Here is a 25819-nt window from a genome sequence, read left to right on the forward strand (position 1 = left end):
AAACCCAAGATTTCCTAGTCCATTCTCAAGAGCTTCTTTATTACTTATTCCAAGATTCTCATGTTCATCATCTCGAAAGGTGGCTCTAAGCCCAAGGATCAGGTCATTTCGAATTTTGATGACATTGTTTTTTGGTTTCTGCTTGCATTCCTAGAACAGTGAAGAGTAGACTCACGACCTATTGGAGTGCCTTCAGATCCAATTTCGCTTGTTTCATATGGGCCAAGTATTCCCCGTCCCATAGATCTTTGAATTTCAGAAACTTTTGAACTAGGACATGTAGTTACATCAAGATCAGTTCTTTGATCAGTATTGGGATCGGTAGAGTTAGGACCAACAATAGTATCATCCACAACCAAACCTTATTTGTTGATAGGTTTGGCAGATCGTTTTTATATGATTCCTCTAACAACCCTAATTGCAGTTAGGTATCCAAATCATATTCGTCGATAGTTACGAGAAAGCGTTTGTACACGATGTCGTCGAAAGCCTTGTTTGTTAACAAGCATAAAGATCATTTTTAAGATGATCCGTTAACAATCTTGTATGTCGATGAGGACCCGAGATCATTTAAACATGATTTAATTAAAATCCTAATTTTTTATAGGTCAAGACGTTGTTCGTACACGACTCAGTGACTAAATATTATTTGTTAATAAGTCGAGACGTCGTTTGTACACGACTCTGTGACTAAATCCTATTTGTTAATAAGTCGAGACGTCGTTCATACACGACTTCGTGAATAAATTTTATTTGTTAATAGGTCAAGACGTCGTTCGTACACGACTCTGTGACTAAATCATATTTGTCAATAGGTTGAGACGTCATTCGCACACGACTCTATGACTAAATCATATTTGTTAATAGGTCGAGATGTTGTTCGTACACGACTCTATGACTAAATAATATTTGTTAATAGGTCAAGACGTCGTTCTTACACGATTCTATGATTAAATCCTATTTGTTAATAGATTGAGACGTCGTTCGTACACGACTCCGTGACTAAATCTTATTTGTCAATAGGTTGATACGTCGTACATACATGATTCCGTTACTAAATCATATTTGTCAATAGGTCGAGACATCATTTGTATATGATTCCGCTAAAAACTCTATCCATTGATAGGTGCACTAACTGTTCGTACACGATTCTATCTGAAAACCCTATTTGTTGATAGATTGAGACATCATTTGTATATGATTTCGCTATAAACTCTATCTGTTGATATGTGCTCTAATCATTCGTACACAATTTGGTCTGAAAATCCTATTTGTTGATAGGTCGAGACATCATTTTGAAGGATTAATACAACTTGTATTAATTAAACCAAATTCGAAAAAAAATGTTTATCTAAAGAGGTAGCTCAAGTATTTCCTTGTCCAATTGAGAACCTTATTCATTTCATCGACACAGACTTTATGAGTGGTAAGATTGTCCATGGAGTTAATTATTTTCTCTCCTTCAATGGACATTTTATGTGAGGAAGCACTAATATCATTCGCATGATCAATTTAGAATGTTTATGGTTTGATTATGCAACCCTATGTTGATCCAGAAATAAATAAAAAAACATCTAATGTTTTATTGAGAATCAACTAAAATAATCAATTTGAAAACTCTTTATAGAGTTAGAGTCGATAAATATTTGTTTGGAAACACTAGAAAATCGATTTATGCATCAAAATTCTGAAAGCATGGAACAATATACCAACACTTGTAAGGTTTGATTTAAGGTCTAAGATTCTTTAATTAATCATTAAAAAATTATTTATATCCTTAAATTTGTTGATTTTTCTCACTAAAAATACATGAAAGTGACATTTCACAATACAATGGGATGGTGGTGATAGGTGGGATCACATTGACTAAAACATCACTAGTTTTGTAGATTATTCAGTTGGAGGAAAACAATGCATTATTATACATACATGAAAAAAAAAATTTTCCTATATATACTTGTTATATCCTACATTTTTATAGATCATGGCTAGGATTTTCAATTTTATTTTCTATTATACAAATAACTAGCGATTTTTTTTAATTTCAAATGTACAAATAACTAGATAGTCTCTTCCATATCTTTCGATGAATAAATCGTATAATGTTTCTTTTTCATACTATTTTTCAATGACAAACAAACATTTTATCAATTGTATGCATTATTATTTAGAAAAAATAATGAAGATAAGTCTCTATTTTTATAATATAAAGATAATATATATGTAAGATAATATTACAATATTATATTATTATAATATATTAGACATAACCTATGTAACTCTGAAAATATAATATACAATATAATTTTTTTTACCTTCTCACATGGTATCAGAGCCAAATTTTTTTCAGAAACTATAAAATTTAGTCTTCTGCTGTCTCCATCAATGACCTTATCCATTGATGGAGGGCTCTAAAAAATATTATTATATATTTTAATAATATATATTATTTTTCAAATAATTGTTTTTAAGTTCTTATTTTCTTCGGCAATCAAATTCTCTAAGTTTATTTTCAGTTGTTGTTTTATTCCAATAGTCAATGCCCATATTTTTAATGTCCTTAATTCAATCATATGTGTTTCTTTACTAATTATTTGGTCAATACACTGAAATCCATTCATTATGATGGGTTTATTTTCAAGTGTTGTTTACATTGTATAAATTGTTTGTTTCAATTACAATAAACGAGTAATATATTCTACATTAGGTCTATTTTATAGATATTTTGAACGAAAAAATTAAGAGACGAGGTGATGTTTGCCACAAAAAATTATTTGGCCGAAAACTAAATATTTTTTTAGAGGCAATGTGCTAAGTAGCTTGGAAATTTCCTTTATTCAAGCTATGTGAGATTTTTGTCGTGCATAGGTAATGAAAATATAATAATTACGCAACTTACTTTATCATAAACTTATTTTAGTGCAATTTATTTACTATTATAGAAATCTATATATATAATGATGCTGGATTTTCAAAGTGTCCGGATTGTCGAGTCGAGAGCTATGGTTAATTTGGATATATGTAAGAGAAAATGAATACTTGTATCGGATTGTGGGTTGACCCGCCCATAAACTTAAAACGGTTAAAAAAAATTAAAAATGATATACTATGTTTAAAACTTGCAACCTAACAAATCAAGTACAACACTTTAACCAACTAGGCTAATAAGAGTTTATATTTTAAATTCAACACCAAATTTAATGAACACGGAACATTCTTAACAATATGAGTTCAAGTTTTTAGCTAACTAATCTATATATATAATGATGCTTAATTTTCAAAGTTTTTGGATTATCGGGTCGAGAGTTGTGGTTAATTTGGATATATATGTGAGAGCAAATGGATAGTCGGATTGTGGGTTGATCTGCTCATAAACTTAAAACAATTAAAAATAAAATTAAAAATGTTATTTGTATGTTTCGAACTTGAAACCTAACCAAAAAAGTACAGCTCTTTAACCAACTAGGCTAATAAGAGTTTATATTTTAAATTCAATACCAAATTTTATGAATGCGGGACATTCTTAACAATATAAGTTCAAGTTTTAACTAACTAATCCATTTTTATATATATATATAATGATGCTTAATTTTTAAAGTGTCCGGATTGTCGGGTCGAGAAATATGATTAATTTGGATATATGTGTGAGCGTAAATAAATATTTGGGTTGAATTGTGGGTTGACGCGCATATAAACTTAAAACGGTTAAAAATAAAATTAAAAATGTTATATGTATGATTCGAATTTGCAACCTAACAAAACAAATACAACTCTTTAACCAACTAGGCTAATAAGACTTTATATTTCAAATTCAACACTAAATTTGATTAGCACGGGACACTCTTAACAATATAAGTTCAACTTTTAACTCACTAATCTATATATATATAATGATGCATAATTTTCAAAGTGTTCAAATTATCGGGTCGAAAGTTGTGGTTAATTTGGATATATATGTGAGAGTAAATGGATAATTGGGTTGGATTGTGGGTTGACCCACCCATAAACTTAAAACGGTTATGTATGTTTCGAAATTTGCAACATAACAAAACAAGTACAACTCTTTAACCAAGTGTGATTGGGATGTGATTTGTCGAGGGATAATAGGCCGGTAACAATTAAAAGTGATTAAAAAATATAAATCAAATATTTGATTGACTAAAGTGTGAGGTCACGATAATAAATATTAAAAATTATGAAACAAATATTTGATAAACTAAAGTGAAAGTGTAAGGTCACGAGATTAAAGGTTCGTTGGAAAAAAATATGTGATGAGATATGTGAGAAGATGAGTTGTTTTATCGAAGTAATAAATAAAATGTGAAATAAGAGTATTTTATTTTTTATTTTAATATATTATTCATGATTTATTTAAATTTTAAACATTATAAAAAAATTAAATTTTTTTTTGGGAAAAACGACTTAGCGTCATTTCATTAAAAATTCCCAAAAATTGGAAAAAAAAATCACGAGTTTAAGAGGTCATTCTAGATAGGCCTAGAATGATTTTGAAGTCGTAACATTCTGAATAAAATCTAAAAAGCTAAAAACGTAAATGAATTATCTGATTACAATGCTTTCAATTCTAGTGAGTTTAAAAAACGGTAAATTCCAGTTCCTACATATATTTCAGTTCTGCTCCGTACTTAGAATTCTTTCCATAACTCTTCAACGCTCCTGCGGGTTCTGTCATATACCCTTGCATTCTGTTCTTGCCAAATGTTATACACCACTGCTCCAAAGTCGCACTTGAACATGCTTGTTTCAAATTTATTTCCCTTGGCTTTGAGTAGTGCTGCATCTTTGATTTCATTCCATTCGTTCGGGAAACTGATCAGCACCAGGATTTTATAGAATCAGTCTCAAAGCTCTGAAGCAATACAGCAGCTCCCGAATAGTTGATACATGGTTTCTTCATTTCCTCTACATAGAAGACAATTCGTGTCTGGGATGCTCATATACTTGCTGATACGATCACGAGTGCTGAGTCTATCCCAGAAGGCAAGCCATAAGATGAACTGGTGTCTAGGGATAATCTTCGTTGACCATACAAGAGGAGCCCATTCTACTTTCTGTGCTTTTTCCCGTTTTAGCTCCCATATTTTCTTCAATACCAGCTTCCCATTGTCCTCAACTTTCCATTCATGAATATTCGGTCTGTCGTGTAGTTGTATGTTACTTATATGATCAAGTATCCTTTGTCCTTCTGGATTTCTTCTCAAGTGTGAGTCCCAATTCTTGTCTTTAATGTCTGTGATTTTCGTTTCTGTGTAGTCCCTTCTGATGTGGGTATTTTGAAACTCCTCCTTGTGGATGATAGGCTGGTTTTCGAACTAGGGGTCGTTCCAGAATAGAGTGCATTTCCCGTCCCCTAACCAAATGTCATAAAGATCTGCAATATCGCTTCTTAGTTTAAGAATCTTTTTAGAGACCAGCTCATACCTTCGTGAATTTTGTAGGTCCAAATACTGGTTTAGTATTTCATAAACCTCTTATGCACCCATTTGATTCATAGTGACTCCTGATTGCGCTCCAAATCCCACAAATACTTGAAGGTGAGAGCCTTGTTCCACTCGATACAGTTATTCAAGCCGATGCATTCCTTGTCCTTCGGTTTGTAGAGAGCCGTCTATTTGAATTTTTTTCGTCCTCTTCCGCTACTACCCCAGATAAAGTTCCTCATCAGTGTATCGAGCTCCTTCATTACCTTCTTCGGAATGACCATTTGTTGTGCCCAGTAGCCAACTATGTCCATGACCACGGTTTTGATAAGTTCGATCTTCCCTGCATAAGAAAGTTTTTTCGCTGCCCAACCAAATATCATATTTTTTACCTTTTCAATTAGCGACTTGTAGTGTGAGATCTCGATCTGCTTCGCGATTAACGGAATTCCTAAGTACCTTATGGGAAACTGCCTTCCTTGATGCCCATGATATTGAAGATGTCCTGCTTCGTTTCGTCATTCACGCCTCCATAAAAAGCCACACTTTTGATTTCATTAATAGTTAAACATGTAACCTCAGAAAAGAACGTTAGTGCAGCCCTAATAGTTTAATGGAATCAATGTTTGCGTGCGCTAGAATGAACAAATCGTCAGCAAAGCATAAATGGGTTACCTCCTCTACCTCACAGAATGGGTGAAAGATGTATGGACGATTCTTTCGGAACATCACGAAGATTCTACTTTAAGTCTATTTTAAAGTTATTTTGAACGAAAAATTAAGAGACGAGGTGATATTTGTCACAATTACATTAGTTGACCTAACTAAAATGAAATATAATTAAAAAATTTCTTTAAATAGTTTTTTCCTATTAGAGAATTATTTTGTTTTCCTAAAATATAATAGTTACACAACTTAATTTATCGTAAACTTATTTTAGTGCTATTTATTTATTATTATTGTAATTTTTAGAAAATTAATATTGCAATATAAGTTGAATACCCATTTACATTGTATAAAGTATAAACTGTTTGTTTAAGTTACAAATAAATAACCAATATGTTCTACATTAAGTCAAGTTAAGAGTTATTTTGAAAAAATAAAATTAAGAGATGAGGTGATATTTGTAAAAAAAAAAAAAAATTGCCTAACTAAACTGGAAAATAATTAACTAAATTCTTTCAATTGTTTTTCTTACAAGATAACTATTTTTTAGTTTACTTTTTTAGATATTAAGCGATGTGGGATTTTTCCCGTGCAGAGGTAATGAAAATATAATAAATACGTAACTTACTTTATTATAAACTTATTTTAGTTCTATTTATTAACTATTATAGCAATTTATATAAAACTAATATTAAAATTTAAGCCGAATAGCCATTTACATTGTATAAATTGTTTCCTTTAAGTTAAAAATAAATAATCAATATATTCTACATTAAATCTATTTTAGAGTTATTTTGAACGAAAAAATTAATAGACGAGGTGATGTTTGCCAAAAAAGAAATCATTTGTCCTAACTAAACTGAAATAAAATTTACTAATTTGTTTGAATTGTTTTTTCTTACTAGATAACTATTTTTTTCCTAAAATTTTCTAAATAATATAGCATTATTTGGATCACTTTTTTTTTGGAAAAACGACTTACCGTCATTTTATTAAAAATTTCCAACAATAGAAAAAAAAAATCCATGAGTTTAAGAGATCATTCTAGACAAGCCTAAAATGATTTTGATTATTTGGATCACTTATGTGCAACTAGTGTAGGAGTCGGCCCATTGGATATTGTCTGAACATTTTTTTAAAAGATAATGTGTTATGTAACTTAAAATGTGTTTTATTCAAGCGATATGGGATTCTTGTATACATAGGTAATAAAAATATAATATTTACACAACTTACTTTATCATAAACAATATAATTAACTAATTTCTTTTAATTTTTTTTCCTACTAAAGCATTATTCGCATCAATTATGGGCAACGCGTGTAAGAATCGGCCCATTGAGTCTTTACTAATTAGTTTTGAGAGTTTTAGGTCTTTCTAGAATGATCTCTTAAACTCGTGGGTTTTTTTCTGTTTTGAGGAATTTTTAATGAAATAACGCTAAGTCGTTTTTCCCAAAAAAAATAGTTTTGAGAGACAGTGTATTAAGTAGCTTTAAAATGTCCTTATTTCAAGCGATTCACGATTTTTATCGTGAATAGGTAGGTAATGAACATATAATAGTTACACAACTTACTTTATTATAAACTTATTTTAATGTTATTTATTAACTATTATAGCATTTTTTTATAAAATTAATAGGAAAAGATTTCATTTAAACATATCTACTTATACAACTAACTCATTTATAAACTAATAAAAAGTTCATATAAATATATATATATATACATATATATATATACTATCATAAATTTATTCATTTAGCCTAAACAATCAGAGTTATAAAAAATTAAATTATATATTTATTCATTAAATATTCATGTTTTCTCTCTTTTTTTACTTCTTTTTATTAATTAATCAATTTTTCTCTCTTGTTTTTTATTTATTAATTAATTAATTTATCTTCTTTTATTTCTTTTTATTTTTTTAATATTTTGTGAAGGGTTTTTTTTATATTTTCTTTAATATAAAAAAATGAAATTAATAGTCTTTTTATTGAATTTTTTATTGAATTTTATAATAATAGTAAACAAAATCATTGAGTTATTATTATTTTAAGTTGTAATTTAAATTGAATAGTCATCTACATTGTATAAATTATTTGTTTAAGTTAAAAATAAAGAAACAATATATTCAGATCAATTATGGGCCAATTATAGGCAGCTCGTATAAGAGCCATAATGGGTCTTTATCGCACATTTGTTAGAGACATTGTGTTAAATAGCTTGAAAATGTCCTTTATTCAAGCAATGTGGAATTCTTGTTGTGGATAGGTAATGAAAGTGTAATAATTACGCAACTTACTTTATCATAAAACTATTTCAGTAGTGCTATTTATAAACTATTATAGGAATTTAATTTGAAAGGACATTTACATTGTATAAATTATTTGTTGTTAAAAATAAATAAGTAATATATTCTATATTAAATTTAATTTAGAGTTATTTTGAACAAAAAAATGTTAAGAGAGAACATTTTTTTTAGATACTATAAATTATTCTGATCAATTATGGAAAACTAGTGTTTTTTAGAGACAATATGTTAAGTTGTTTGAAAATGTCATTTGTGTTATTTGTCAACTATTATTGCAATTTAAATAAAATAATATTGCAATTCAAGTTGAATAGTCATGACTTTGTATAATTTGTTTTTTTACAAGAGAACTTTCTTTTTCTTTAAGATTTATTAGATAAGAATTATTTGGATCAAATATGGGTCTTTACTGAACATTTTTCAGAGAAAATGATTTAAGTAACTTGAAAATGTTATTTATTCAAGCGATGTGGGATTTTGTCATGCATAGGTAATGAAAATGTAAATAGCTACACAGCTTACTTTGACATAAACTTATTTCAATACTGTTTATTAACTATTATTGCAAAATTTATAAAATTAATAAGATATGTTGAAAATATTCCTAAGAACTCATACAAAAATGGAACTTAGAGGGAGGATTGAGCATCAAAAGTATTGGTATATTTTCAAATTAATCAATTTATTTTGGTAGGTATATGAAAAGCATACAAGTTTATAATTGTTGTGATGAATCACTGAAGTTCGACATTAAAAAAATATTTTTGCATCAAAAGTAGTGGTATGTTTTTAAATTAATCAATTTATTTTGGTATGTATATGAAAATCAGACAAATTTATAATTGTTGTGATGAATCACTTAAGTTCGACATTAAAAAAAATATTTTTCTTGTTTCTCTCTTAAAATGTAATTTGTATACATTGTTGAGTGAAATGTGTACTTAACTTGTTTACATTGTTTTAGAAAAAATAGATTTAGATAATAATATTAAAATTTTAAAATGTTTTACTTTTACATATGCAAATTAAAATTTATTGATTTCGTTGAATATTTTTATATTTTTTTTGTGAAAGACGAAAAAGCGTCAATTAAATAAATTTTCACAAAAAGTCAAATGAGTTACATGAGTTCAAAGAAATCAGAGTAAAAATAAACTGAATAAATGACAATAATGAAAAAAAAATATAACAAATGACAAATGAGAATTGAGAATTAAAGTACAATGAAATCAATGGTGAGGATGACTTTCTCGTAATCGATGTTTCAATTTTGACAGAATAACCAATTCTTCTCGCTTGTGGGAATACGCCTCCACATTCGGATGAGGGAGTTACCGTCGATTATGATATTTATTTTGTACAATGAAAACATTTTTTTTTATAGAAAACATATAAAGAGATCCATAAATCACAAGAAATTGTAGATGATGTAAATGAAAACAAATCAAAAGAAGAATTGTGGGCTCAAGCAACTACCATATCCATAAATGGTCGCGTTTTTGGTTTGGGTTACGTGGGAAAATATCGTATGTTAAACCCAACCTCGTTCACCAACAAACTCTATTTAAAAATTGTGACAATGAAGGAGACAATGACAACTTTACAAATGAAGAATGATGCAAAGGATGAAGAGATTAAAATTTTGAAGTTAAATAAAGAGAATTCAACTAAACATATTGTGTTATTTTAAGAGAATGTAATTAAAGAGAAGAATAATTTGCAATTGCAGATTGATATAGTCTGTATTTCCGAAACATATTTAATATGATTTTTGTTAGGAGAAACTTTAGGAGTCAATATGATATTTATTAGGAGAAATTTTAGGTGTCATCAGTTTATTCTAAGATCTCGTTCTTTAGATAAAATAATATTGACAACTCACTTACTTTTTATATTATTGAGTGATGACTAATAACTGAAATCTTTTGTGGAGTAATTGATTAGAAGTTTGGATTAAAACAATTAATATGACATGTTTATGTTTATATATTTGAGTTACCATCCAAATTATTTTCTAGTGGAATATCTTGTTGGAGAGAAATCGTTGAACTTTTAATAAAATTATTGATTTTCTTCGCAATATGCAATTTCTCAAATAAATATAATTATTCCATAGAAGTATTATTCAAAAATAGAAAAGAACTATATTGAAAAAATCTCATAAACGATATTATACCATTTTTGATAGTCAATTAATATATCATTTTATATACTCTAAATAAAATATATATTCTTAGTTTAAAATCATCTAATTAATCAGTATAAAGGAATTATGATTTAGAAAATCTATTCACTTATTATTTTTATATAATTACTAAAAGTAATATTTTTATAAAAGGATAAGTTTGAAATTATTTTATAATATAATCAATATAAAAGAATAATGATTTTGGAAATCCCAATAACTTTTTCTTTTTTTATATAATTACTAAAAGTAATATTTTTATAAAAAAGATAAGTTTGAAATTATTTAATAATATAATCAATATAAAAGAATAATGATTTTGGAAATCCCAATAACTTTTTCTTTTTTTATATAATTATTAAAAGTAATATTTTTATAAAAGGATAAGTTTGAAATTATTTAATAATATAATCAATATAAAAGAATAATAATTTTGGAAATCCCAATAACTTTTTATTTTTTTATATAATTACTAAAGTAATGTTTTTATATAAAGAAAAGTTTATAATTATTTAATATAATAAATATAAATTATTAAGATTTTTGAAATCTAATATTTTTTTAACTAATTACTAAAAGTAGATAATTAAGAAAGTAAAATGTTACATTTTTTTTTTCTTTTGAGTATTATAAATTGAAAACAAAAACTATCAAAAACAATATACGAATTCTATCCTTCCTCTAGATTGCTCTTCTTGCCTCCTGCCTCCTCTTGCTACTCACTATTTGTCAATGTCATCTGCCCCCAATTGTAACCCTAATGGTTGAGAGAGAAGAGACGGTGATGCCACCTTCAAGGGGTGGACAACCTATTCGCAGAAAGGCTCGTTTTCTCCTCCCTTCCCTAAATGTGGAGGAAACCTCACCCACATTAATTATCCCTCATTCTTCAAACACTGTCCCAAACCCAAATGACGAGGTTTTCTTCGATGGTTGGAGAAAGTGTATAGCACGATGGGAACAATGGGTGTCCCAAATGCGCCCAGACTACCAACCTATATGGGAGAGAGCTGGAATCATCACCGGTTCTCTTTGCAAGATCGTCCAACAAAAGGAGGTTATCCTCGAACTCTCCGATAGATGGTGCTCCGAAACCAAATCATTCATCTTCCCATGGGGGGAAGCTACGGTCACCCTTGAAGACGTGGCCGCAATCGGAGGTTTCAGTCTGGGGGACTTTTGTGTTCTCAAACCATTAGAAACTCCAGATTTGAAGGAGATTGAAGATTTGCTCATAGCGGAGAGAAGGGAAATAGTCCGCTCCAAAGCATCCAGAGCTTGTCAAAAGCTTTGGATGGACAAATTCATGGACAGTGGGAGTGATATAGAGCATGAAGCTTTCCTATCACTTTGGCTGTCCAGGTTTGTTTTCTCTGGACCGGCGATCGACACAGTTCGAACCAATGTGTTCCCAATTGCCGTACACCTCTCGAGGGCAACCAGAATCGCCTTGGCCCCGGCTGTCCTAGCCAGCCTTTATCGGGACCTTGATTTGTTTAAACGACGGGAGCAACGTAGCACGCGCAAACCATCTAAATCGAGGACGCCGAATAAGATCACACTTTGGGCTCCCTTTCAGCTGGTCCAGGTTTGGATATGGGAGAGGTTTGAGTCCTTGAGGCCACAGGGCATTAGGACAGTGGGGATGACCGAGCCAAGAATATGCAGATGGCATATTGCGAGGACCGAGGGCCTTGAAAATGAAAATTTAATTTTCATAACCCTTAATTTGAGTTTTTTTTTTTTTTTGTAATTTTGTTTACTTTTTTAGAAAATGTGTCTTAATGTAATTGTTACACCTATTTATAAAATTTGACATTTTGTATCCAATTCTTTTCATTAAAGAATATGAATATTTTTTCTATAAAATAATTAATCTTTCTGTTTTTGATATATTTTTTTAGCGGAACATAATTATCCTATGGCCTGTAAGATAATAATGACAAGTTTGGTATAAAGGAAATAAAGTATGAATTCTGGAAGAGATACAGTCAGCAAAATGATATAGACGCTTAAATTATCAATGGTAATGATTATGTGTCTAAAGGTATTTCTTTTAAAAATTGATTTGAAAAGATATTATTAAAATATATTTTCCAGCTATTTTTACAGCATTTTGTGATTTTTTTTTTCTCTCTGTTAAGCGTTTTTTATTATATTTTCCAGCTCAGCAATTATTTTGCTTAATTGGTTAATTATATTTAAAAAGTCTGTTACAATTTTTTTTAAATACATTTTTTTTTTTATTAAACTCAAATCCATAAAGATTATAGACATATATTCAACAATATAAATCAATTTCAGAAACAATTTAATTATCACAAGTTCAACATAATAAACACTAATAAAATAAATGACAAACACAAAAAATACCGTAGTTTGTCTTAAAATAATTTATTTAACCGGCCACATTCATAATAATTTTACTCATAACAGTTCCACAAGCCTAATCTATCTATATATATACAATGATACTTAACTTTTAAAGTGTCCGGATTGTCGGGTTGAGAGCTGTGGTTAATTTGTATATATATGTGAGAATAAATGGATACTTGGGTCGGATTGTGGGTTGATCCGTCCATAAACTTAAAACGGTTAAAACTAAAATTAAAAAAGATATAAGTATGGTTCGAACTTGCGACCTAACAAAACAAGTACAATTTTTTAACTAACTAAACTAAATAACACTTTAAGTTTTAAATTTAACACCAAATTTGATGAACGCAGGACATTTTAACAAATATAAGTTTAACTTTTTAACTAACTAATCTCTATATATATATAATGATGCTTAATTTTTAAAGTGTCCGGATTGTCGGGTCGAGAGCTGTGGTTAATTTGAATATATATGTGAGAGTAAATAGATATTTGGGTTGGATTGTGGGTTGACCCGCACATAAATTTAAAACGGTTAAAAATAAAAATAAAAAAGTTATAAGTATGGTTCGAACTTGTGAACTAAAAAAAAGTACAACCCTTTAACAAAATAAGCTAATAACACTTTATATTTTAAATTCAACACCAAATTTGATGAACACGAGACATTTTAACAATATAAGTTTAACTTTTTAACTAACTAATCTATATATATATATATATATATATATATATAAAGATGTTTAATTTTTAAAGTGTCCAGATTGTCAGGTCGAGAGTTGTAGTTAATTTGGATATATATGTGAGAGTAAATGAATACTTGGATCGGATTGTGGGTTGACCCGCCCATAAATTTAAAACGGTTAAAAATAAAATAAAAAATGCTATCACATTTTTACCGTAATAATTTTTTCACGGTTCTTTATATTATTTCTCGTGCAAATGCACGAAATACATGCTAGTTCAATTAATGTGAGAAGCCAAATTCCTGTTATTTGGATGTTTAAAACACCAACAATACACATCTAGAAATACATTGATACAAAAAATATGTATTGTACTTAGATTATATTTTTTTTGGAAATTAAACTTAGTAAATAGCCATAAATTCAGAACATATTAGTTGTTTCTCATTTGGATCTCGATACAAAATTAAAATTATTAAGTGCTTTCAAATGAGACCTATAATATCACGACTACATTATAAATAAATTAACATGAACCTAACAAATAATACTATATTGTCAAAGAAAAGGTACGTGCAACTAAGACTTTACCTTATTTAAAGTGACATGGACATGAGAACCGTGAGAATCTGCACCAACCATATAATTCATAAGCCTAAGGGTTTGCTCTAATACATCCTCATCCATAAGCCTAAAACACAATAATGAGAATATTACCACAGACGGCAAAGTAAGTGTTGTTAGAAATCTTGTCTTGAAATAAATTACATAAATATATATAAAATGATGTACAAATAAATGAAATAAATAAAATATGTGAAGAACAATATCACCGAATAAATGGTTGATTTGAGGTATGTGTTGAACACATTTCTCTTAAAACAGTTCCATCGTCTCCCGTTTGTGCTGGAGCTTATCGTAAATGGATGTCCCAGGGTACAACAAATCTAGTAGTGATTCTGCACTGAGATCACTACTCGTCGAATTTAATCAGCGTACCTAAACTATCACCGGGTTTCAACGGAAATATCGAGCAAAGAACTCGAAGAATACTCACAAAACAAGAAGAGAGCTTTTGGAATTCTAGAGTGAGAAAATATAAAGTATGAAATGAAAAAGAGATATTAAATGGCGTGTGATAGAATGCCTATTTACATTGTTGAAATAATAAACTTTTAATTAAATCATCAATTGATCCAATGGCTGACATCAGTTGCCTCTTCATTTGCCTTAATATTTCTTCTTAATGAAGGGTAATTGTTTGTCAAAATTAATTAAGACATTTATTTTGCAATACTCACGTTACATAGTTTTTTCAATTGTTAATAATAATATTAAATTATCAAACAATTAATAATAATAAACTCATGTACGTTACACTAGATATTAACAATATTTTGTCAATTGGTCATCAAGGCATTTTAAATTAATTAATTCAAATTATACATTTGGATAAATTTCACCCTTTAATTCACGTTTGAATTTCATGTGAATTTGATTTAATTTTATTACCCACATTCTAATTTCCATTCATTAATGGAATTTATATAATTAGTTTAAAAATTCCAACAATCCCCCACATTAATAGAAATTGAAAGATTAACCCGGTGAAATATTCAACGTACAGTTGAATTCTACATAGGATAGGTAAGGATAACCCTTTGAACCTTTTCTTATGAAAGTATATAACTTTACTAGATGATTAGTAGACTCAATGTCCTTGAACTATTCTGTCATTTGTGTAAACGATTACACACTTTCACATAGAATTTTCCCTGATACATGACAATCTCTCATGGTTGTGTACATTTTGGACATGGAACACGCGCCTGGTTCTGTGAGAGGGTCTAGAATTGAGCCGTGCAATTCTTTCGAAGCGACCCCACTTCTCCCTCACATAGGTGATCTCTTTGCTCACAAAGAATCATTAAAAGTGATATGCTTATCCTCGTTAAAATATATATTGTTTCGTTATAAGATTAATCTTCAACAATAACTTTCCAAGTCAGTACAATTAGATTATCCTATTGAACCTAGTTCTTGGGATCTCCAGTCTGCATAAGTTGGGTTTTCCTTCATACCAACTTATAGTAGGCTAATGTCTTAAAACACTTCAAACTATCTCTCTATTCAATAATCTGATTAGTGGATCCACAATGTTATCTTTGACTTACATAGTCAAATTTGATAACTCCATTAGAGAATATAGTATAATGATATTATGTCTAAGACTATATGTATGTATAGACTTGTTGTCTCTAAGCTTGTCCAATTTCAATTACTATCACAATAATTAGAAATTTATGTTGGTACATTCTTAGTTAACCTTGGAACATCTTCTAACAAGAAGCATAGTCATTTGTACATGTTTATCATTTTTTTTATGAAAATATTGTTTACTTGGCTAACTAGTAGACAAAATGTCTTTGAACTATTCCGCCATCGTGTAAACGATTATATATTTTGCATAAAAATGTTTTATTTTTCGACATAAGTCAAAATTATAGATTATAAAGTTTAATCTATCCATCATAATTTTCTTAGAAAAATTCCATGCGTAATTTGTATTTATAAGTGTAAACATATTCGTAAAGTCTTTCATTTAATAATATCAATATATCATTTGATAACAACATGATATTCGTGTGGTGCAATTTACATCCTTAATGGATTTAATCATTTTTATTATAATTTTTCAACGATAAAAATATCGTACAAAAGAAACGTAATGAAATAATTTCATTGTCTACATGATATATATAATTGTCACATTCACTTTTAATCAAAGTAGGATCAAATTTTCATATCATAATTAAAAAATGTTATAAGTCATACAAAGACTTTATAAGCTTTCTTTTTAATATATTTCATAAAATCATTTTGAAGACATTGGTTCTTCAAATTTTTATGAAAGTAATATCAAAGAAATGACACGTTTCATGATATCAAAATCCTCAAATTTAAAATGTCGATTTGAGCACCAACTTAGCAAATACAAACAAGACATTTTCTTGTTATTTTATTTCTTTTTGTAAAGTTGCGCAACTTTATCTTTTGTAGATAACATATTTCTCTAAAAATAAATTATCTTTTATTAATCATAATATACACAATTATTTTTGTGTTATTATTAATAAAAATATTAGCCCCCACATTCGTGTTGGTACCATTTGTTTAAATCACACACATTTATGATTTAAATCAATGATTTTCTAATCAAGATATTGTCACACATATCTTTTACAAATTTTTTTTGTTATACTTATCATACAATGAATAAGATAACTATATTATAAATATTTAATTGAATAAAATATAATTTCTATACAAGATATTAGAATGTTTATTCATATATAAATCATTCTTCACATCATCTCTAAATAAGAAATTAAAATATTTAATCAATTAAAATATTTATTTCAACACTTAATTTATATAGAAGAAATTATGATATTTAATCAAATAAATATTCACCATATCACATGATTTCTACAAAAGAAATCATAATGTTTCAAGCATCTTTGATCGAAGTCGCTTAAACATTTATTTTCGGTTGCACGTCTGCATCCCATAATATCGGCACGTTTATCACATTATTTCTCAAATCAAATAAGACTTTTTCTTGTCATTATTTGATTTCAAAAATATCAAATTAATTAAGTCTTTATTTAATATATTCTTATATCATTAAACAAATACTTTTATAAAATACATCAATAACTAATTATTATAATTAATTAGAATATTAATTATTACAATTAATTAGACTATTGACAATTTATTTTTAATCAAATAAAAAAACAAACTAATTATTATAAATAATTATTCATGTCATCAATTCGACCGTTTCTTAATTAATTATATGACTTTAACTTTTCATAAAAGTTTTTGTATACCAAAAGAGAAATAATTTTATGAAAATTTTCAGAATTTTCTATTAAATAAAATAGATATGCAATAGTCTTTATCCACGCATATATACAAATAACTAGTTAATCATACTTATTATGAATTAACACAAATTATCATATTATTAACTAATATGCATGTTATATATATAAGCAATCACTTAGAAATACAATATATAACAATAAATGTACCTCATGTCTTAATCAAAGTAATTACAATATCGTTCTTTGACCGATAATTCACATGAAGCAACAATGCTCAAACAAAATCTCGAAAGATTGTTCTCACCAAGATAAGTTTTTACGAAGATAATTCCGACTCACATAGTCGTCTCTTTGAACACATTAATATAATGAGCTCTAACACAAATGACATTCATTTTATGTCTTAATCACACAAGTTCTAAGAAAAAATTAAAATGCTTCAAAATATAAATGATAAAGTCATTTTAGCAAATTAAATTTCTACATAAGAAATCGTTAAGTGTCCCATTTCATTTCATAATTTCTACAAAAGAAATTAAAATGGTTTCAACATCAATGACTAAAGTCATTTGAACTAGTCTAATTTCTATCAAGAAATCATTGACTATCCATTCATCTCATAATTTCTACACAAAAAATTGGAATGGTTTCAACATCAATGACTAAAGTCATTTTAACTAGTCTAATTTTTACCAAGAAATTATTGACTATCCATTCATCTAATAATTTCTATACAAGAAATTTGAATAGTTCCACCATAAATGACTAGTGTCATTACGAAAGAAAAATCATTGGCTAAAATGGGATTCAAACTATGGACCTTTGGCCTCCTCGCACCCTTGCGTTTGAACTTCGAACCATTGCACCAATGCGCCCTTTCATTGTTATATTTTTCTCTTTTTTTGACTTAAACTTTGTCAAACAAAATTGATAACTTAGTATCATAATCAAAAGGTAAATATATAAGACAATATATATAGACACATGTATAAATAGACCATATTTCGTTAATAATCAAATTATCACATTCTTATTAATCATCACGATTAATTAATTTAAGAATGTATATATATTATAATTAATTAATTTAAAACTGAAACTATATGTTTCAATTATAATTAATTTTAATTACTATTACTAAATTATAATTATTAATTTATTTTGAAAATTAAAAACTAACTCTTTATTAACTTTAGTTACTCAAAATTATAATTAATAATAATTTTAATAACCAACAAACATTTAAATAAAAATAAAATAAATTATTGTTTTCTAATTTATTTTCTAGAAAACGTTTGTATAATGAATATACATCATTTTTCTTTAGAATATATATCTACATCAACATATATTAGCTTATTAAAGTAAGCCTTCATACAAATAATATTAATAATAATTAACATTATATGTATACAATAAAGACTTATCTTTATTTGTAGATTCTTCTATTCCCTTAGATGAACAACTTTATATTGTCGAAATAAGCCATCATTTGTTTTATAACATCATAACTCGTATTCTTGAAACATTAAAAACAAAAATTTTGATGACACAAACTATTAAATAACTTAGCACATGGAACTATTTTAAGATTGTTAGAAATCTTGTCTTAAAATAAATTACAGAAATATATATAAAATGATGTACAAATAAATGAAATAAATAAAATATGTGAACAACAATATCACCGAATAAATGGTTGATTCGAGGCATGTGTTAGACACATTTCCCTTAAAACAGTTCTATCATCTCCCGTTTGTACTGGAGTTTATTGTAGATGACTGTCTCCCAGTGTACAACGAATCCAGTGGTGATTTTGTACTGAAATCACTACCCGTCAAACTTGATCAGCGTACCTGAACTATCACCGGATTTCAACGGAAATATCGAACAAAAAACTCGAAGAACACTCACAAAACAAGAATAGAGCTTTTGGAATTATAGAGTGAGAAAATATAAAGGATGAAGTGAAAAAGAGACATTAGATGACGTGAGATAGAATGTCTATTTACATTGTTGAAATAATAAACTGTTAATTAAATCATCAATTGATCCAACGGCTGACATCAATTACCTCTTCATTTGCCTTAATATTTCTTCGAGTATTCCTATCAATAACCAATTTTTTGGTCATTATCATAGTCATGATAATGAAAAGAGCTTTATGACCAAGATTTTGGTCATGGTGCTTATCCATGACCAAAAAAATCTTGATCATGAATTGAAAAATATTATTTTTATTTTTAAATTAAAAAATTAAAAAATTATTTTTAAATATAATAATAATATTTAATTTCTAATTTTTATACATAATAATGTTTTTTAATTTTTAAATAATAATAAACACGAAATTAAAATACATTGTTAACGTAACGAAAATTACAAACTAAATATAGTAGAAATTAAAACAGACGACGATAATTAAGAGAACAACACCAACAACCATATTTCACATATCAGTCGCTCCATATAATTGCCTATGTTTTCGACCAAGTTCGATTTCAGTAGCAGGTGCGTGTTTTTATCTGCAACATCGTCCTTGTTGGCCAAATACGTATTGATATCCACAATACGTTCACTCGAGAACTCAAAATCACCGTCTTGTTCAACTTACAGCCTGCTTAACTTCTTCCTTCTATTGGTCTTACTTGCACACCTCTACGATTTGTTTGCGGATTTATCTTCCACGAATTCCTACGGGTTATTATAACCATCATATGCAGGGTCGGCCCTAGAGTAAGGCAACCAATGCATTTGTATAGGGCCCCCCACTTTTACAGGCCCCTATTTTTTATATTTAATAATATTATATTATTAATATTATTTTTTCCTCTTTTTTCTCTTTTAATATTAAATATATATTATAAAAATAACTTTTTATCTCCTTTTTAGTCTCGTATTATAATATATTAATTATTTATATTTTATTTTATTAATTAAAATTTAAAAAAATTATTATTTTAGGGGCCCAAAATTTAAATTTGGATAGGGCCCCCAAAATCTCAGGGCTTCTCAGAGCCGACCCTGATCATATGTGTCTCTTTCATCTTCAACTATCATATTGTGCATAATGATACAAGACATCATGATTTTGCTAATAACATCTCGATTTCATGCGAGCGATGACTTACAAATTATTACAAATCGAGCTTGAAGCACCCCAAATGCACGCTCAACGTCTTTTCTAGCAACCTCTTGATCATATTGGTCGTACGAATTTTGTGTCTCCGAGACTATGGTGTATAACTGGAAATAGCTATCTTCAGAATTCTGATAATTTTGTGGGCAGGTATCGAAATTTTGTTGGGAGTTTTGATAGAAGATTTGGGGTGAATTCTAAGATATACCGTAATTATCTCCCGGCGACATCATATTTTGCCACCCGATTGGATTATTACGCTTGAACTGTCGAAAACTTTCATATTCGGGATTAAAATCAGCGGAAGTGTTTGGATTATTGTAGTAGTTATCCATAATAATTTAGTATTAATTATAGATAATTGTAAATGAAAGAGAATAATTAGTAAGAAATGGAGAAAATGGTATTTTTTTTTTGTGCTCCGAAATATAGAAAGAGTGGTCTCTATTTATATATCTCAAAAAATTATGAATTTTGGTATATTTTATTTATTTATTTAAATTATAAATAATGCTAAAATCGGGTTTTAAAAATAAGAGATAAAACAAATCTGGGCAACCAATTAGAGGCTGACAAATTGCAGCATTTTATTGGATGAGTTTGGTTGTGACTTTTGTCAAAATTTGACAAAAAGCAAGACGCAATGAATTGTGGTTTTGGTCATTGAATGACCGACCAATTGGTCATGATAAACCCACATAATCAACGACAACCGGCATCCTGACCCATTTTTGGGTCATGGATAGCCATGCTCTAATTAAGAGATTTATTTTGCAATACTCATGTTACATAGTTTTTTCAATTGTTAATAATAATATTAAATTATCAAACAATTAATAATAATAAACTCATGTACGTTATACTAGAGATTAACAACATTTTGTCAATTGGTCATCAAGGCATTTTAAATTAATTAATTCAAATTATACATTTGGATCAAATTTCACCCTTTAATTCACGTTTGAATTTTATGTGAATTTGATTTAATTTTACTAACATTTATCCCGTGTATTTGCACGAGTAATAATATAAAAAAATTGTGAAAAAAATATTACGGTAAAAATGTGATAGAATTTTTAATTTTATTTTTAACCATTTTAAGTTTATGGACGGGTCAATCCACAATCCGACCCAAGTATCTATTTATTCTCACATATATATTCAACTTAACCACAAATTTCGACCCGTCAATCCGGACACTTTAAAAATTAAGCACCATCATTATATATATATATATAGATTAGTTAGTTAGTTAAAAAGTTGAACTTATATTGTTAAAATGTCTCGTGTTTATCAAATTTGATGTTGAATTTAAAATATAAAGTGTTATTAGCCTAGTTGGTTAAAGGGTTTTACTTGTTTTGTTAGGTTGCAAGTTTGAACCATACCTATAGCATTTTTAATTTTATTTTTAACCGTTATAAGTTTATAGGCGGGTCAACCCACAATCCGACCCAAGTATCCATTTACTCTTACATATATATCCAAATTAACGACTGCTCTCGACCCGACAATCCGGACACTTTAAAAATTAAGCATCATTATATATATATATATATTACCCATATTCTAATTTCCATTCATTAATGGAATTTATATAATTAGTTTAAAAATTCCAACAGGTGTATATACCTAACGTAATGAGGTTTTAGGATCGAGCCCATCAGAAGACACACTTAACACTGTGGGTTAAATTAGTTGAGTGTGTTTGTAGACTATATGCTTAACCTACGGTAATTACTCGATCGCAATCTATAGTAGAAACGGAAACCTTTCGTTCTAAAAATAATAATGAGAATATTCAAACAAAAAAATAGGAATATACTATCATCAACTTCAGTCCTAATATATAAGACAATTAAATTACTATTTCATCAAACTCTAACTTTCACAAAACAAAACAAAAAAGAATAAATCATCTCAAGCCCAAGTAAAATTATAAACATAGTTTTTACCTAAAACATAACGCATGCTCCTCTAGTTGACAATTAAGTTCAAACAACCAAATTGATGTACTTTATACATAAAAAAAATTAGAGATGAATTAAAACGCATGGATTAAGTTCAAACAACCAATTTGACTAGATAAGTTGTATTAATTCCCTTAAATGAGTTTTATTAAACATGACAAAAAAAAAATCTAATGTAGAAAATCCTTATTTTACCTAATTGATTGTCTAAGGGAGAAGAAAGAAATAAGGACAATGTTTAGAATAAACGGTGCGGGTAACGGGTAAAGAAAGAAAATAAGGAGCGACAAACAGATAAAAAAATCAATGGTGAAGAAATAATTAAAAGGCAATGCAAGTAAAAAACATGGTTATAGCCCGACTTTTAAACTTGAAAAAAAAACAGTGGTTACGTTTTTTACCGTGGTTAAAGGAATTTTATAACCACCATTTTTTTAATCATGGTTAAAGACTAGACTATAACCATGGTTTATTTTTACCTTAGTTAAAGAAAGACCTTCTATGTTTTGAGTCTTTTGACTATAACCATAGATAAAAAGGTAACTCTATATATAACCATTAATTGATTATTGTCATAGACAAGTAATAACTATATTTTATGTTAAGAATATATTATCATTGTAGAGAAACATATAAAAGGTGTTGGGACCTTGTATATTGAGTTTTACACAAAATTAGCCTATAGGAGTAATTAATCCCCAGTCTAGATTTTATCATCTTGCAAAATTGCGTAAAGAGATGACCATAAATGCAGTTGTGTATGTAATTAGACCCATAAAGAATGGGTACATAAGTGAATACATATTTTCTCCAACTATCATCAACTTTGATTACTATTGTTATTGTTACTATTTCAGATTCTCAACGGAAAGCTAGGATGGGATGGCCCTGCTTTTGGGTCTAGCTTCAGAGGAGATGGAAATGGCATATCAATTTGTGGTGAATGTGCATTGAGGAATGTGGGAAGACGGTGAATGCTTGAATCCCCTCCCCATTGTTCTTTCCTTAATCAGGTTGTCTATTTTAGTGTACAAACTGAACCAACAAATAAATTAGAATCGGTCGTACAAAAATAATTGAAACAGACATCAACAATTTAGTTGTGAATTTAGTTTACAACCCGACTAATTATTGTTAAAATAAGAAAAAAAACATATATAATTTTTAGTTACAAGTAGGAGTTATAACCGGTTTTTATGAGTTTTTTTTATTATTAATATTATTGTTGCTGTTTTTCTAAACATATTTTTTTGGCCACTAAACATATTTTACGCATTATTTAGTATTTATTTATTTTTTTGATAATACTAATCCAACTGATAAATAAACTAAAAATTGCGGTTTTAAATTTTTTCAAATCGACGTCAACGATCTTGTTGTTCATTTTAATGTACAAAACGAACCAACAAAAAAATTAAAAATAATCGTTAAAAAATAATTCAAACTGACAACAATTTAGTTGTGAATTTTAGTTTATAATCAAACTAATTAGGGTTAAAATAAGAAAAAAAAAACATATAATTTAGTTATAAGTAAGAGTTACCTCTCTTAATAAGTTATAAGCGAAATTTAAGAGTATTTTATTATTAGTATTATTGTTACTATTTTTTAAATATATTATATGCATTATTTAGTAATGAATTTTGATGAATGAACAATTAATAAAAACCAATCAACTGATAAATAAACTAAAACCTATTGTTTGAAATTTTCTAAGAATCAATGTCAAAGATTTGGTTGTAAATTAATGATAAACCGAACTAACCAATAAATTTAAACCGATCCTTAAAAAATAATTCAAATCGATGTCAATAATTTAGTTATGAATTTTAGTATACAAATCGATTAAATCGAACCGACAATACATCAAAATCGGTACTTCAAAACAAATTTCAAATCGACGTCAACAATTTTGTAGTGCATTTGAGTGTACAACCCTACTAAACCAACCAAAAAAACCCTAAACCGATAATTCAAGAATGTCTCAAACGAACGTCAACAATTTAGTTATGCAGTGCAAACTAACCGAATTGAATGTATTTGGATATTTTAACTTTTCAAACCACAATTTTTGCCGCTAATATTTTTGTCCTTACCTGTCAACTAACAGAAAACACTCCAAAAGCAAAACCGTTTTACTCTCTACCATACCTACCAGTGTATATAAGTGACGTATTTGTTGATAATTGTATTCTACGCTCTCGAAATTAAGCAATCAATTTCTTCTTCTTCTGAAAATAAATGGAGGGTGGTAACAAGTCTAAGAGAGGTTTTAGAAAGGGCGGTGAAAAGAAGAAATCGATTTCAAGGTCGGTCAAGGCCGGTCTTCAGTTTCCGGTGGGTAGGATCGGGCGGTTCTTGAAGCAAGGTCGTTATGGTAAGCGTGTTGGAAGAGGAGCTCCTGTTTACCTAGCAGCTGTTCTCGAGTATCTTGCGGCTGAGGTATATATAAATTATTTAATATCTTCTGTATTGATTGATGATGCTAATATATAATCAATTAGGTTCTTGAGTTGGCTGGGATTGCGGCTACAGATAACAAGAAGAGTAGGATAACTCCAAGACATCTTCAATTGGCCGTGAGAAATGATGAAGAGCTTGGGAAGCTTCTTGCAGGGGTAACATTTGCTTATGGTGGTGTCTTGCCCAATATTAACCCTGTCCTTCTTCCCAAGAAGAAAGACAAGGCCGCGGCCGAGGAGGAGGAAACAGATAATTCTCCATCCAAGGCTAAGGTGGTCAGTACCAAGGGCAAGAAGTCACCTAGAAAGGCAGCTGCGGCAATTTAACTTCTTCTTTTATCTTTTTAGGTTAACAAAACTCTTTTATTTCTTCAGTTTTCTTGTTTCTCCATTTATGACATTTAGTTGTAATTCTTTGTAATCAATCTCAAGAATTCTCAGCATTTGATTTGTTGTACAAATGGAAAGTTTCTTTTATTTCACATTATATTTGGTTTATGGTACTTCATTGTTCCTACAATTATGCTTTTTAATTTCTTTATTTTAATAATCATTTATGGTTTCAACATAACCAATAAAAGAACATGCCCATAATTGGAATCTTGCAATAGCTCAACTTACAACAAAAGATTGGTTAAATATTATTTTTTTCAATTGAATTATTATATAATAATATATTAATTCAGAAA

General features: G+C 28.5%; 1 protein-coding gene across 1 annotated transcript; it reads left to right on the forward strand.

Moving 5' to 3' along the window:
* The first annotated feature begins 24909 nt into the window (after positions 1–24909).
* Positions 24910–25457, forward strand: LOC124910608 (histone H2A-like). The gene is made up of 2 exons (XM_047451284.1): positions 24910–25110; positions 25173–25457. Exons 1-2 carry the CDS (start codon positions 24910–24912, stop codon positions 25455–25457), a joined length of 486 nt encoding a protein of 161 aa, XP_047307240.1.
* The last annotated feature ends 362 nt before the right edge of the window (positions 25458–25819 follow it).

This window comes from Impatiens glandulifera, chromosome 1 (assembly GCF_907164915.1).
Source record: "Impatiens glandulifera chromosome 1, dImpGla2.1, whole genome shotgun sequence".
NCBI lineage: Eukaryota > Viridiplantae > Streptophyta > Magnoliopsida > Ericales > Balsaminaceae > Impatiens > Impatiens glandulifera.

Coding starts and splice junctions, on each gene's coding strand:
- LOC124910608 (XM_047451284.1), top strand. CDS start 24,910: ATGGAGGGTGGTAACAAGTCTAAGAGAGGTTTTAGAAAGGGCGGTGAA. Junction 25,111..25,172: donor TCGAGTATCTTGCGGCTGAG/GTATATATAAAT, acceptor ATAATCAATTAG/GTTCTTGAGTTGGCTGGGAT.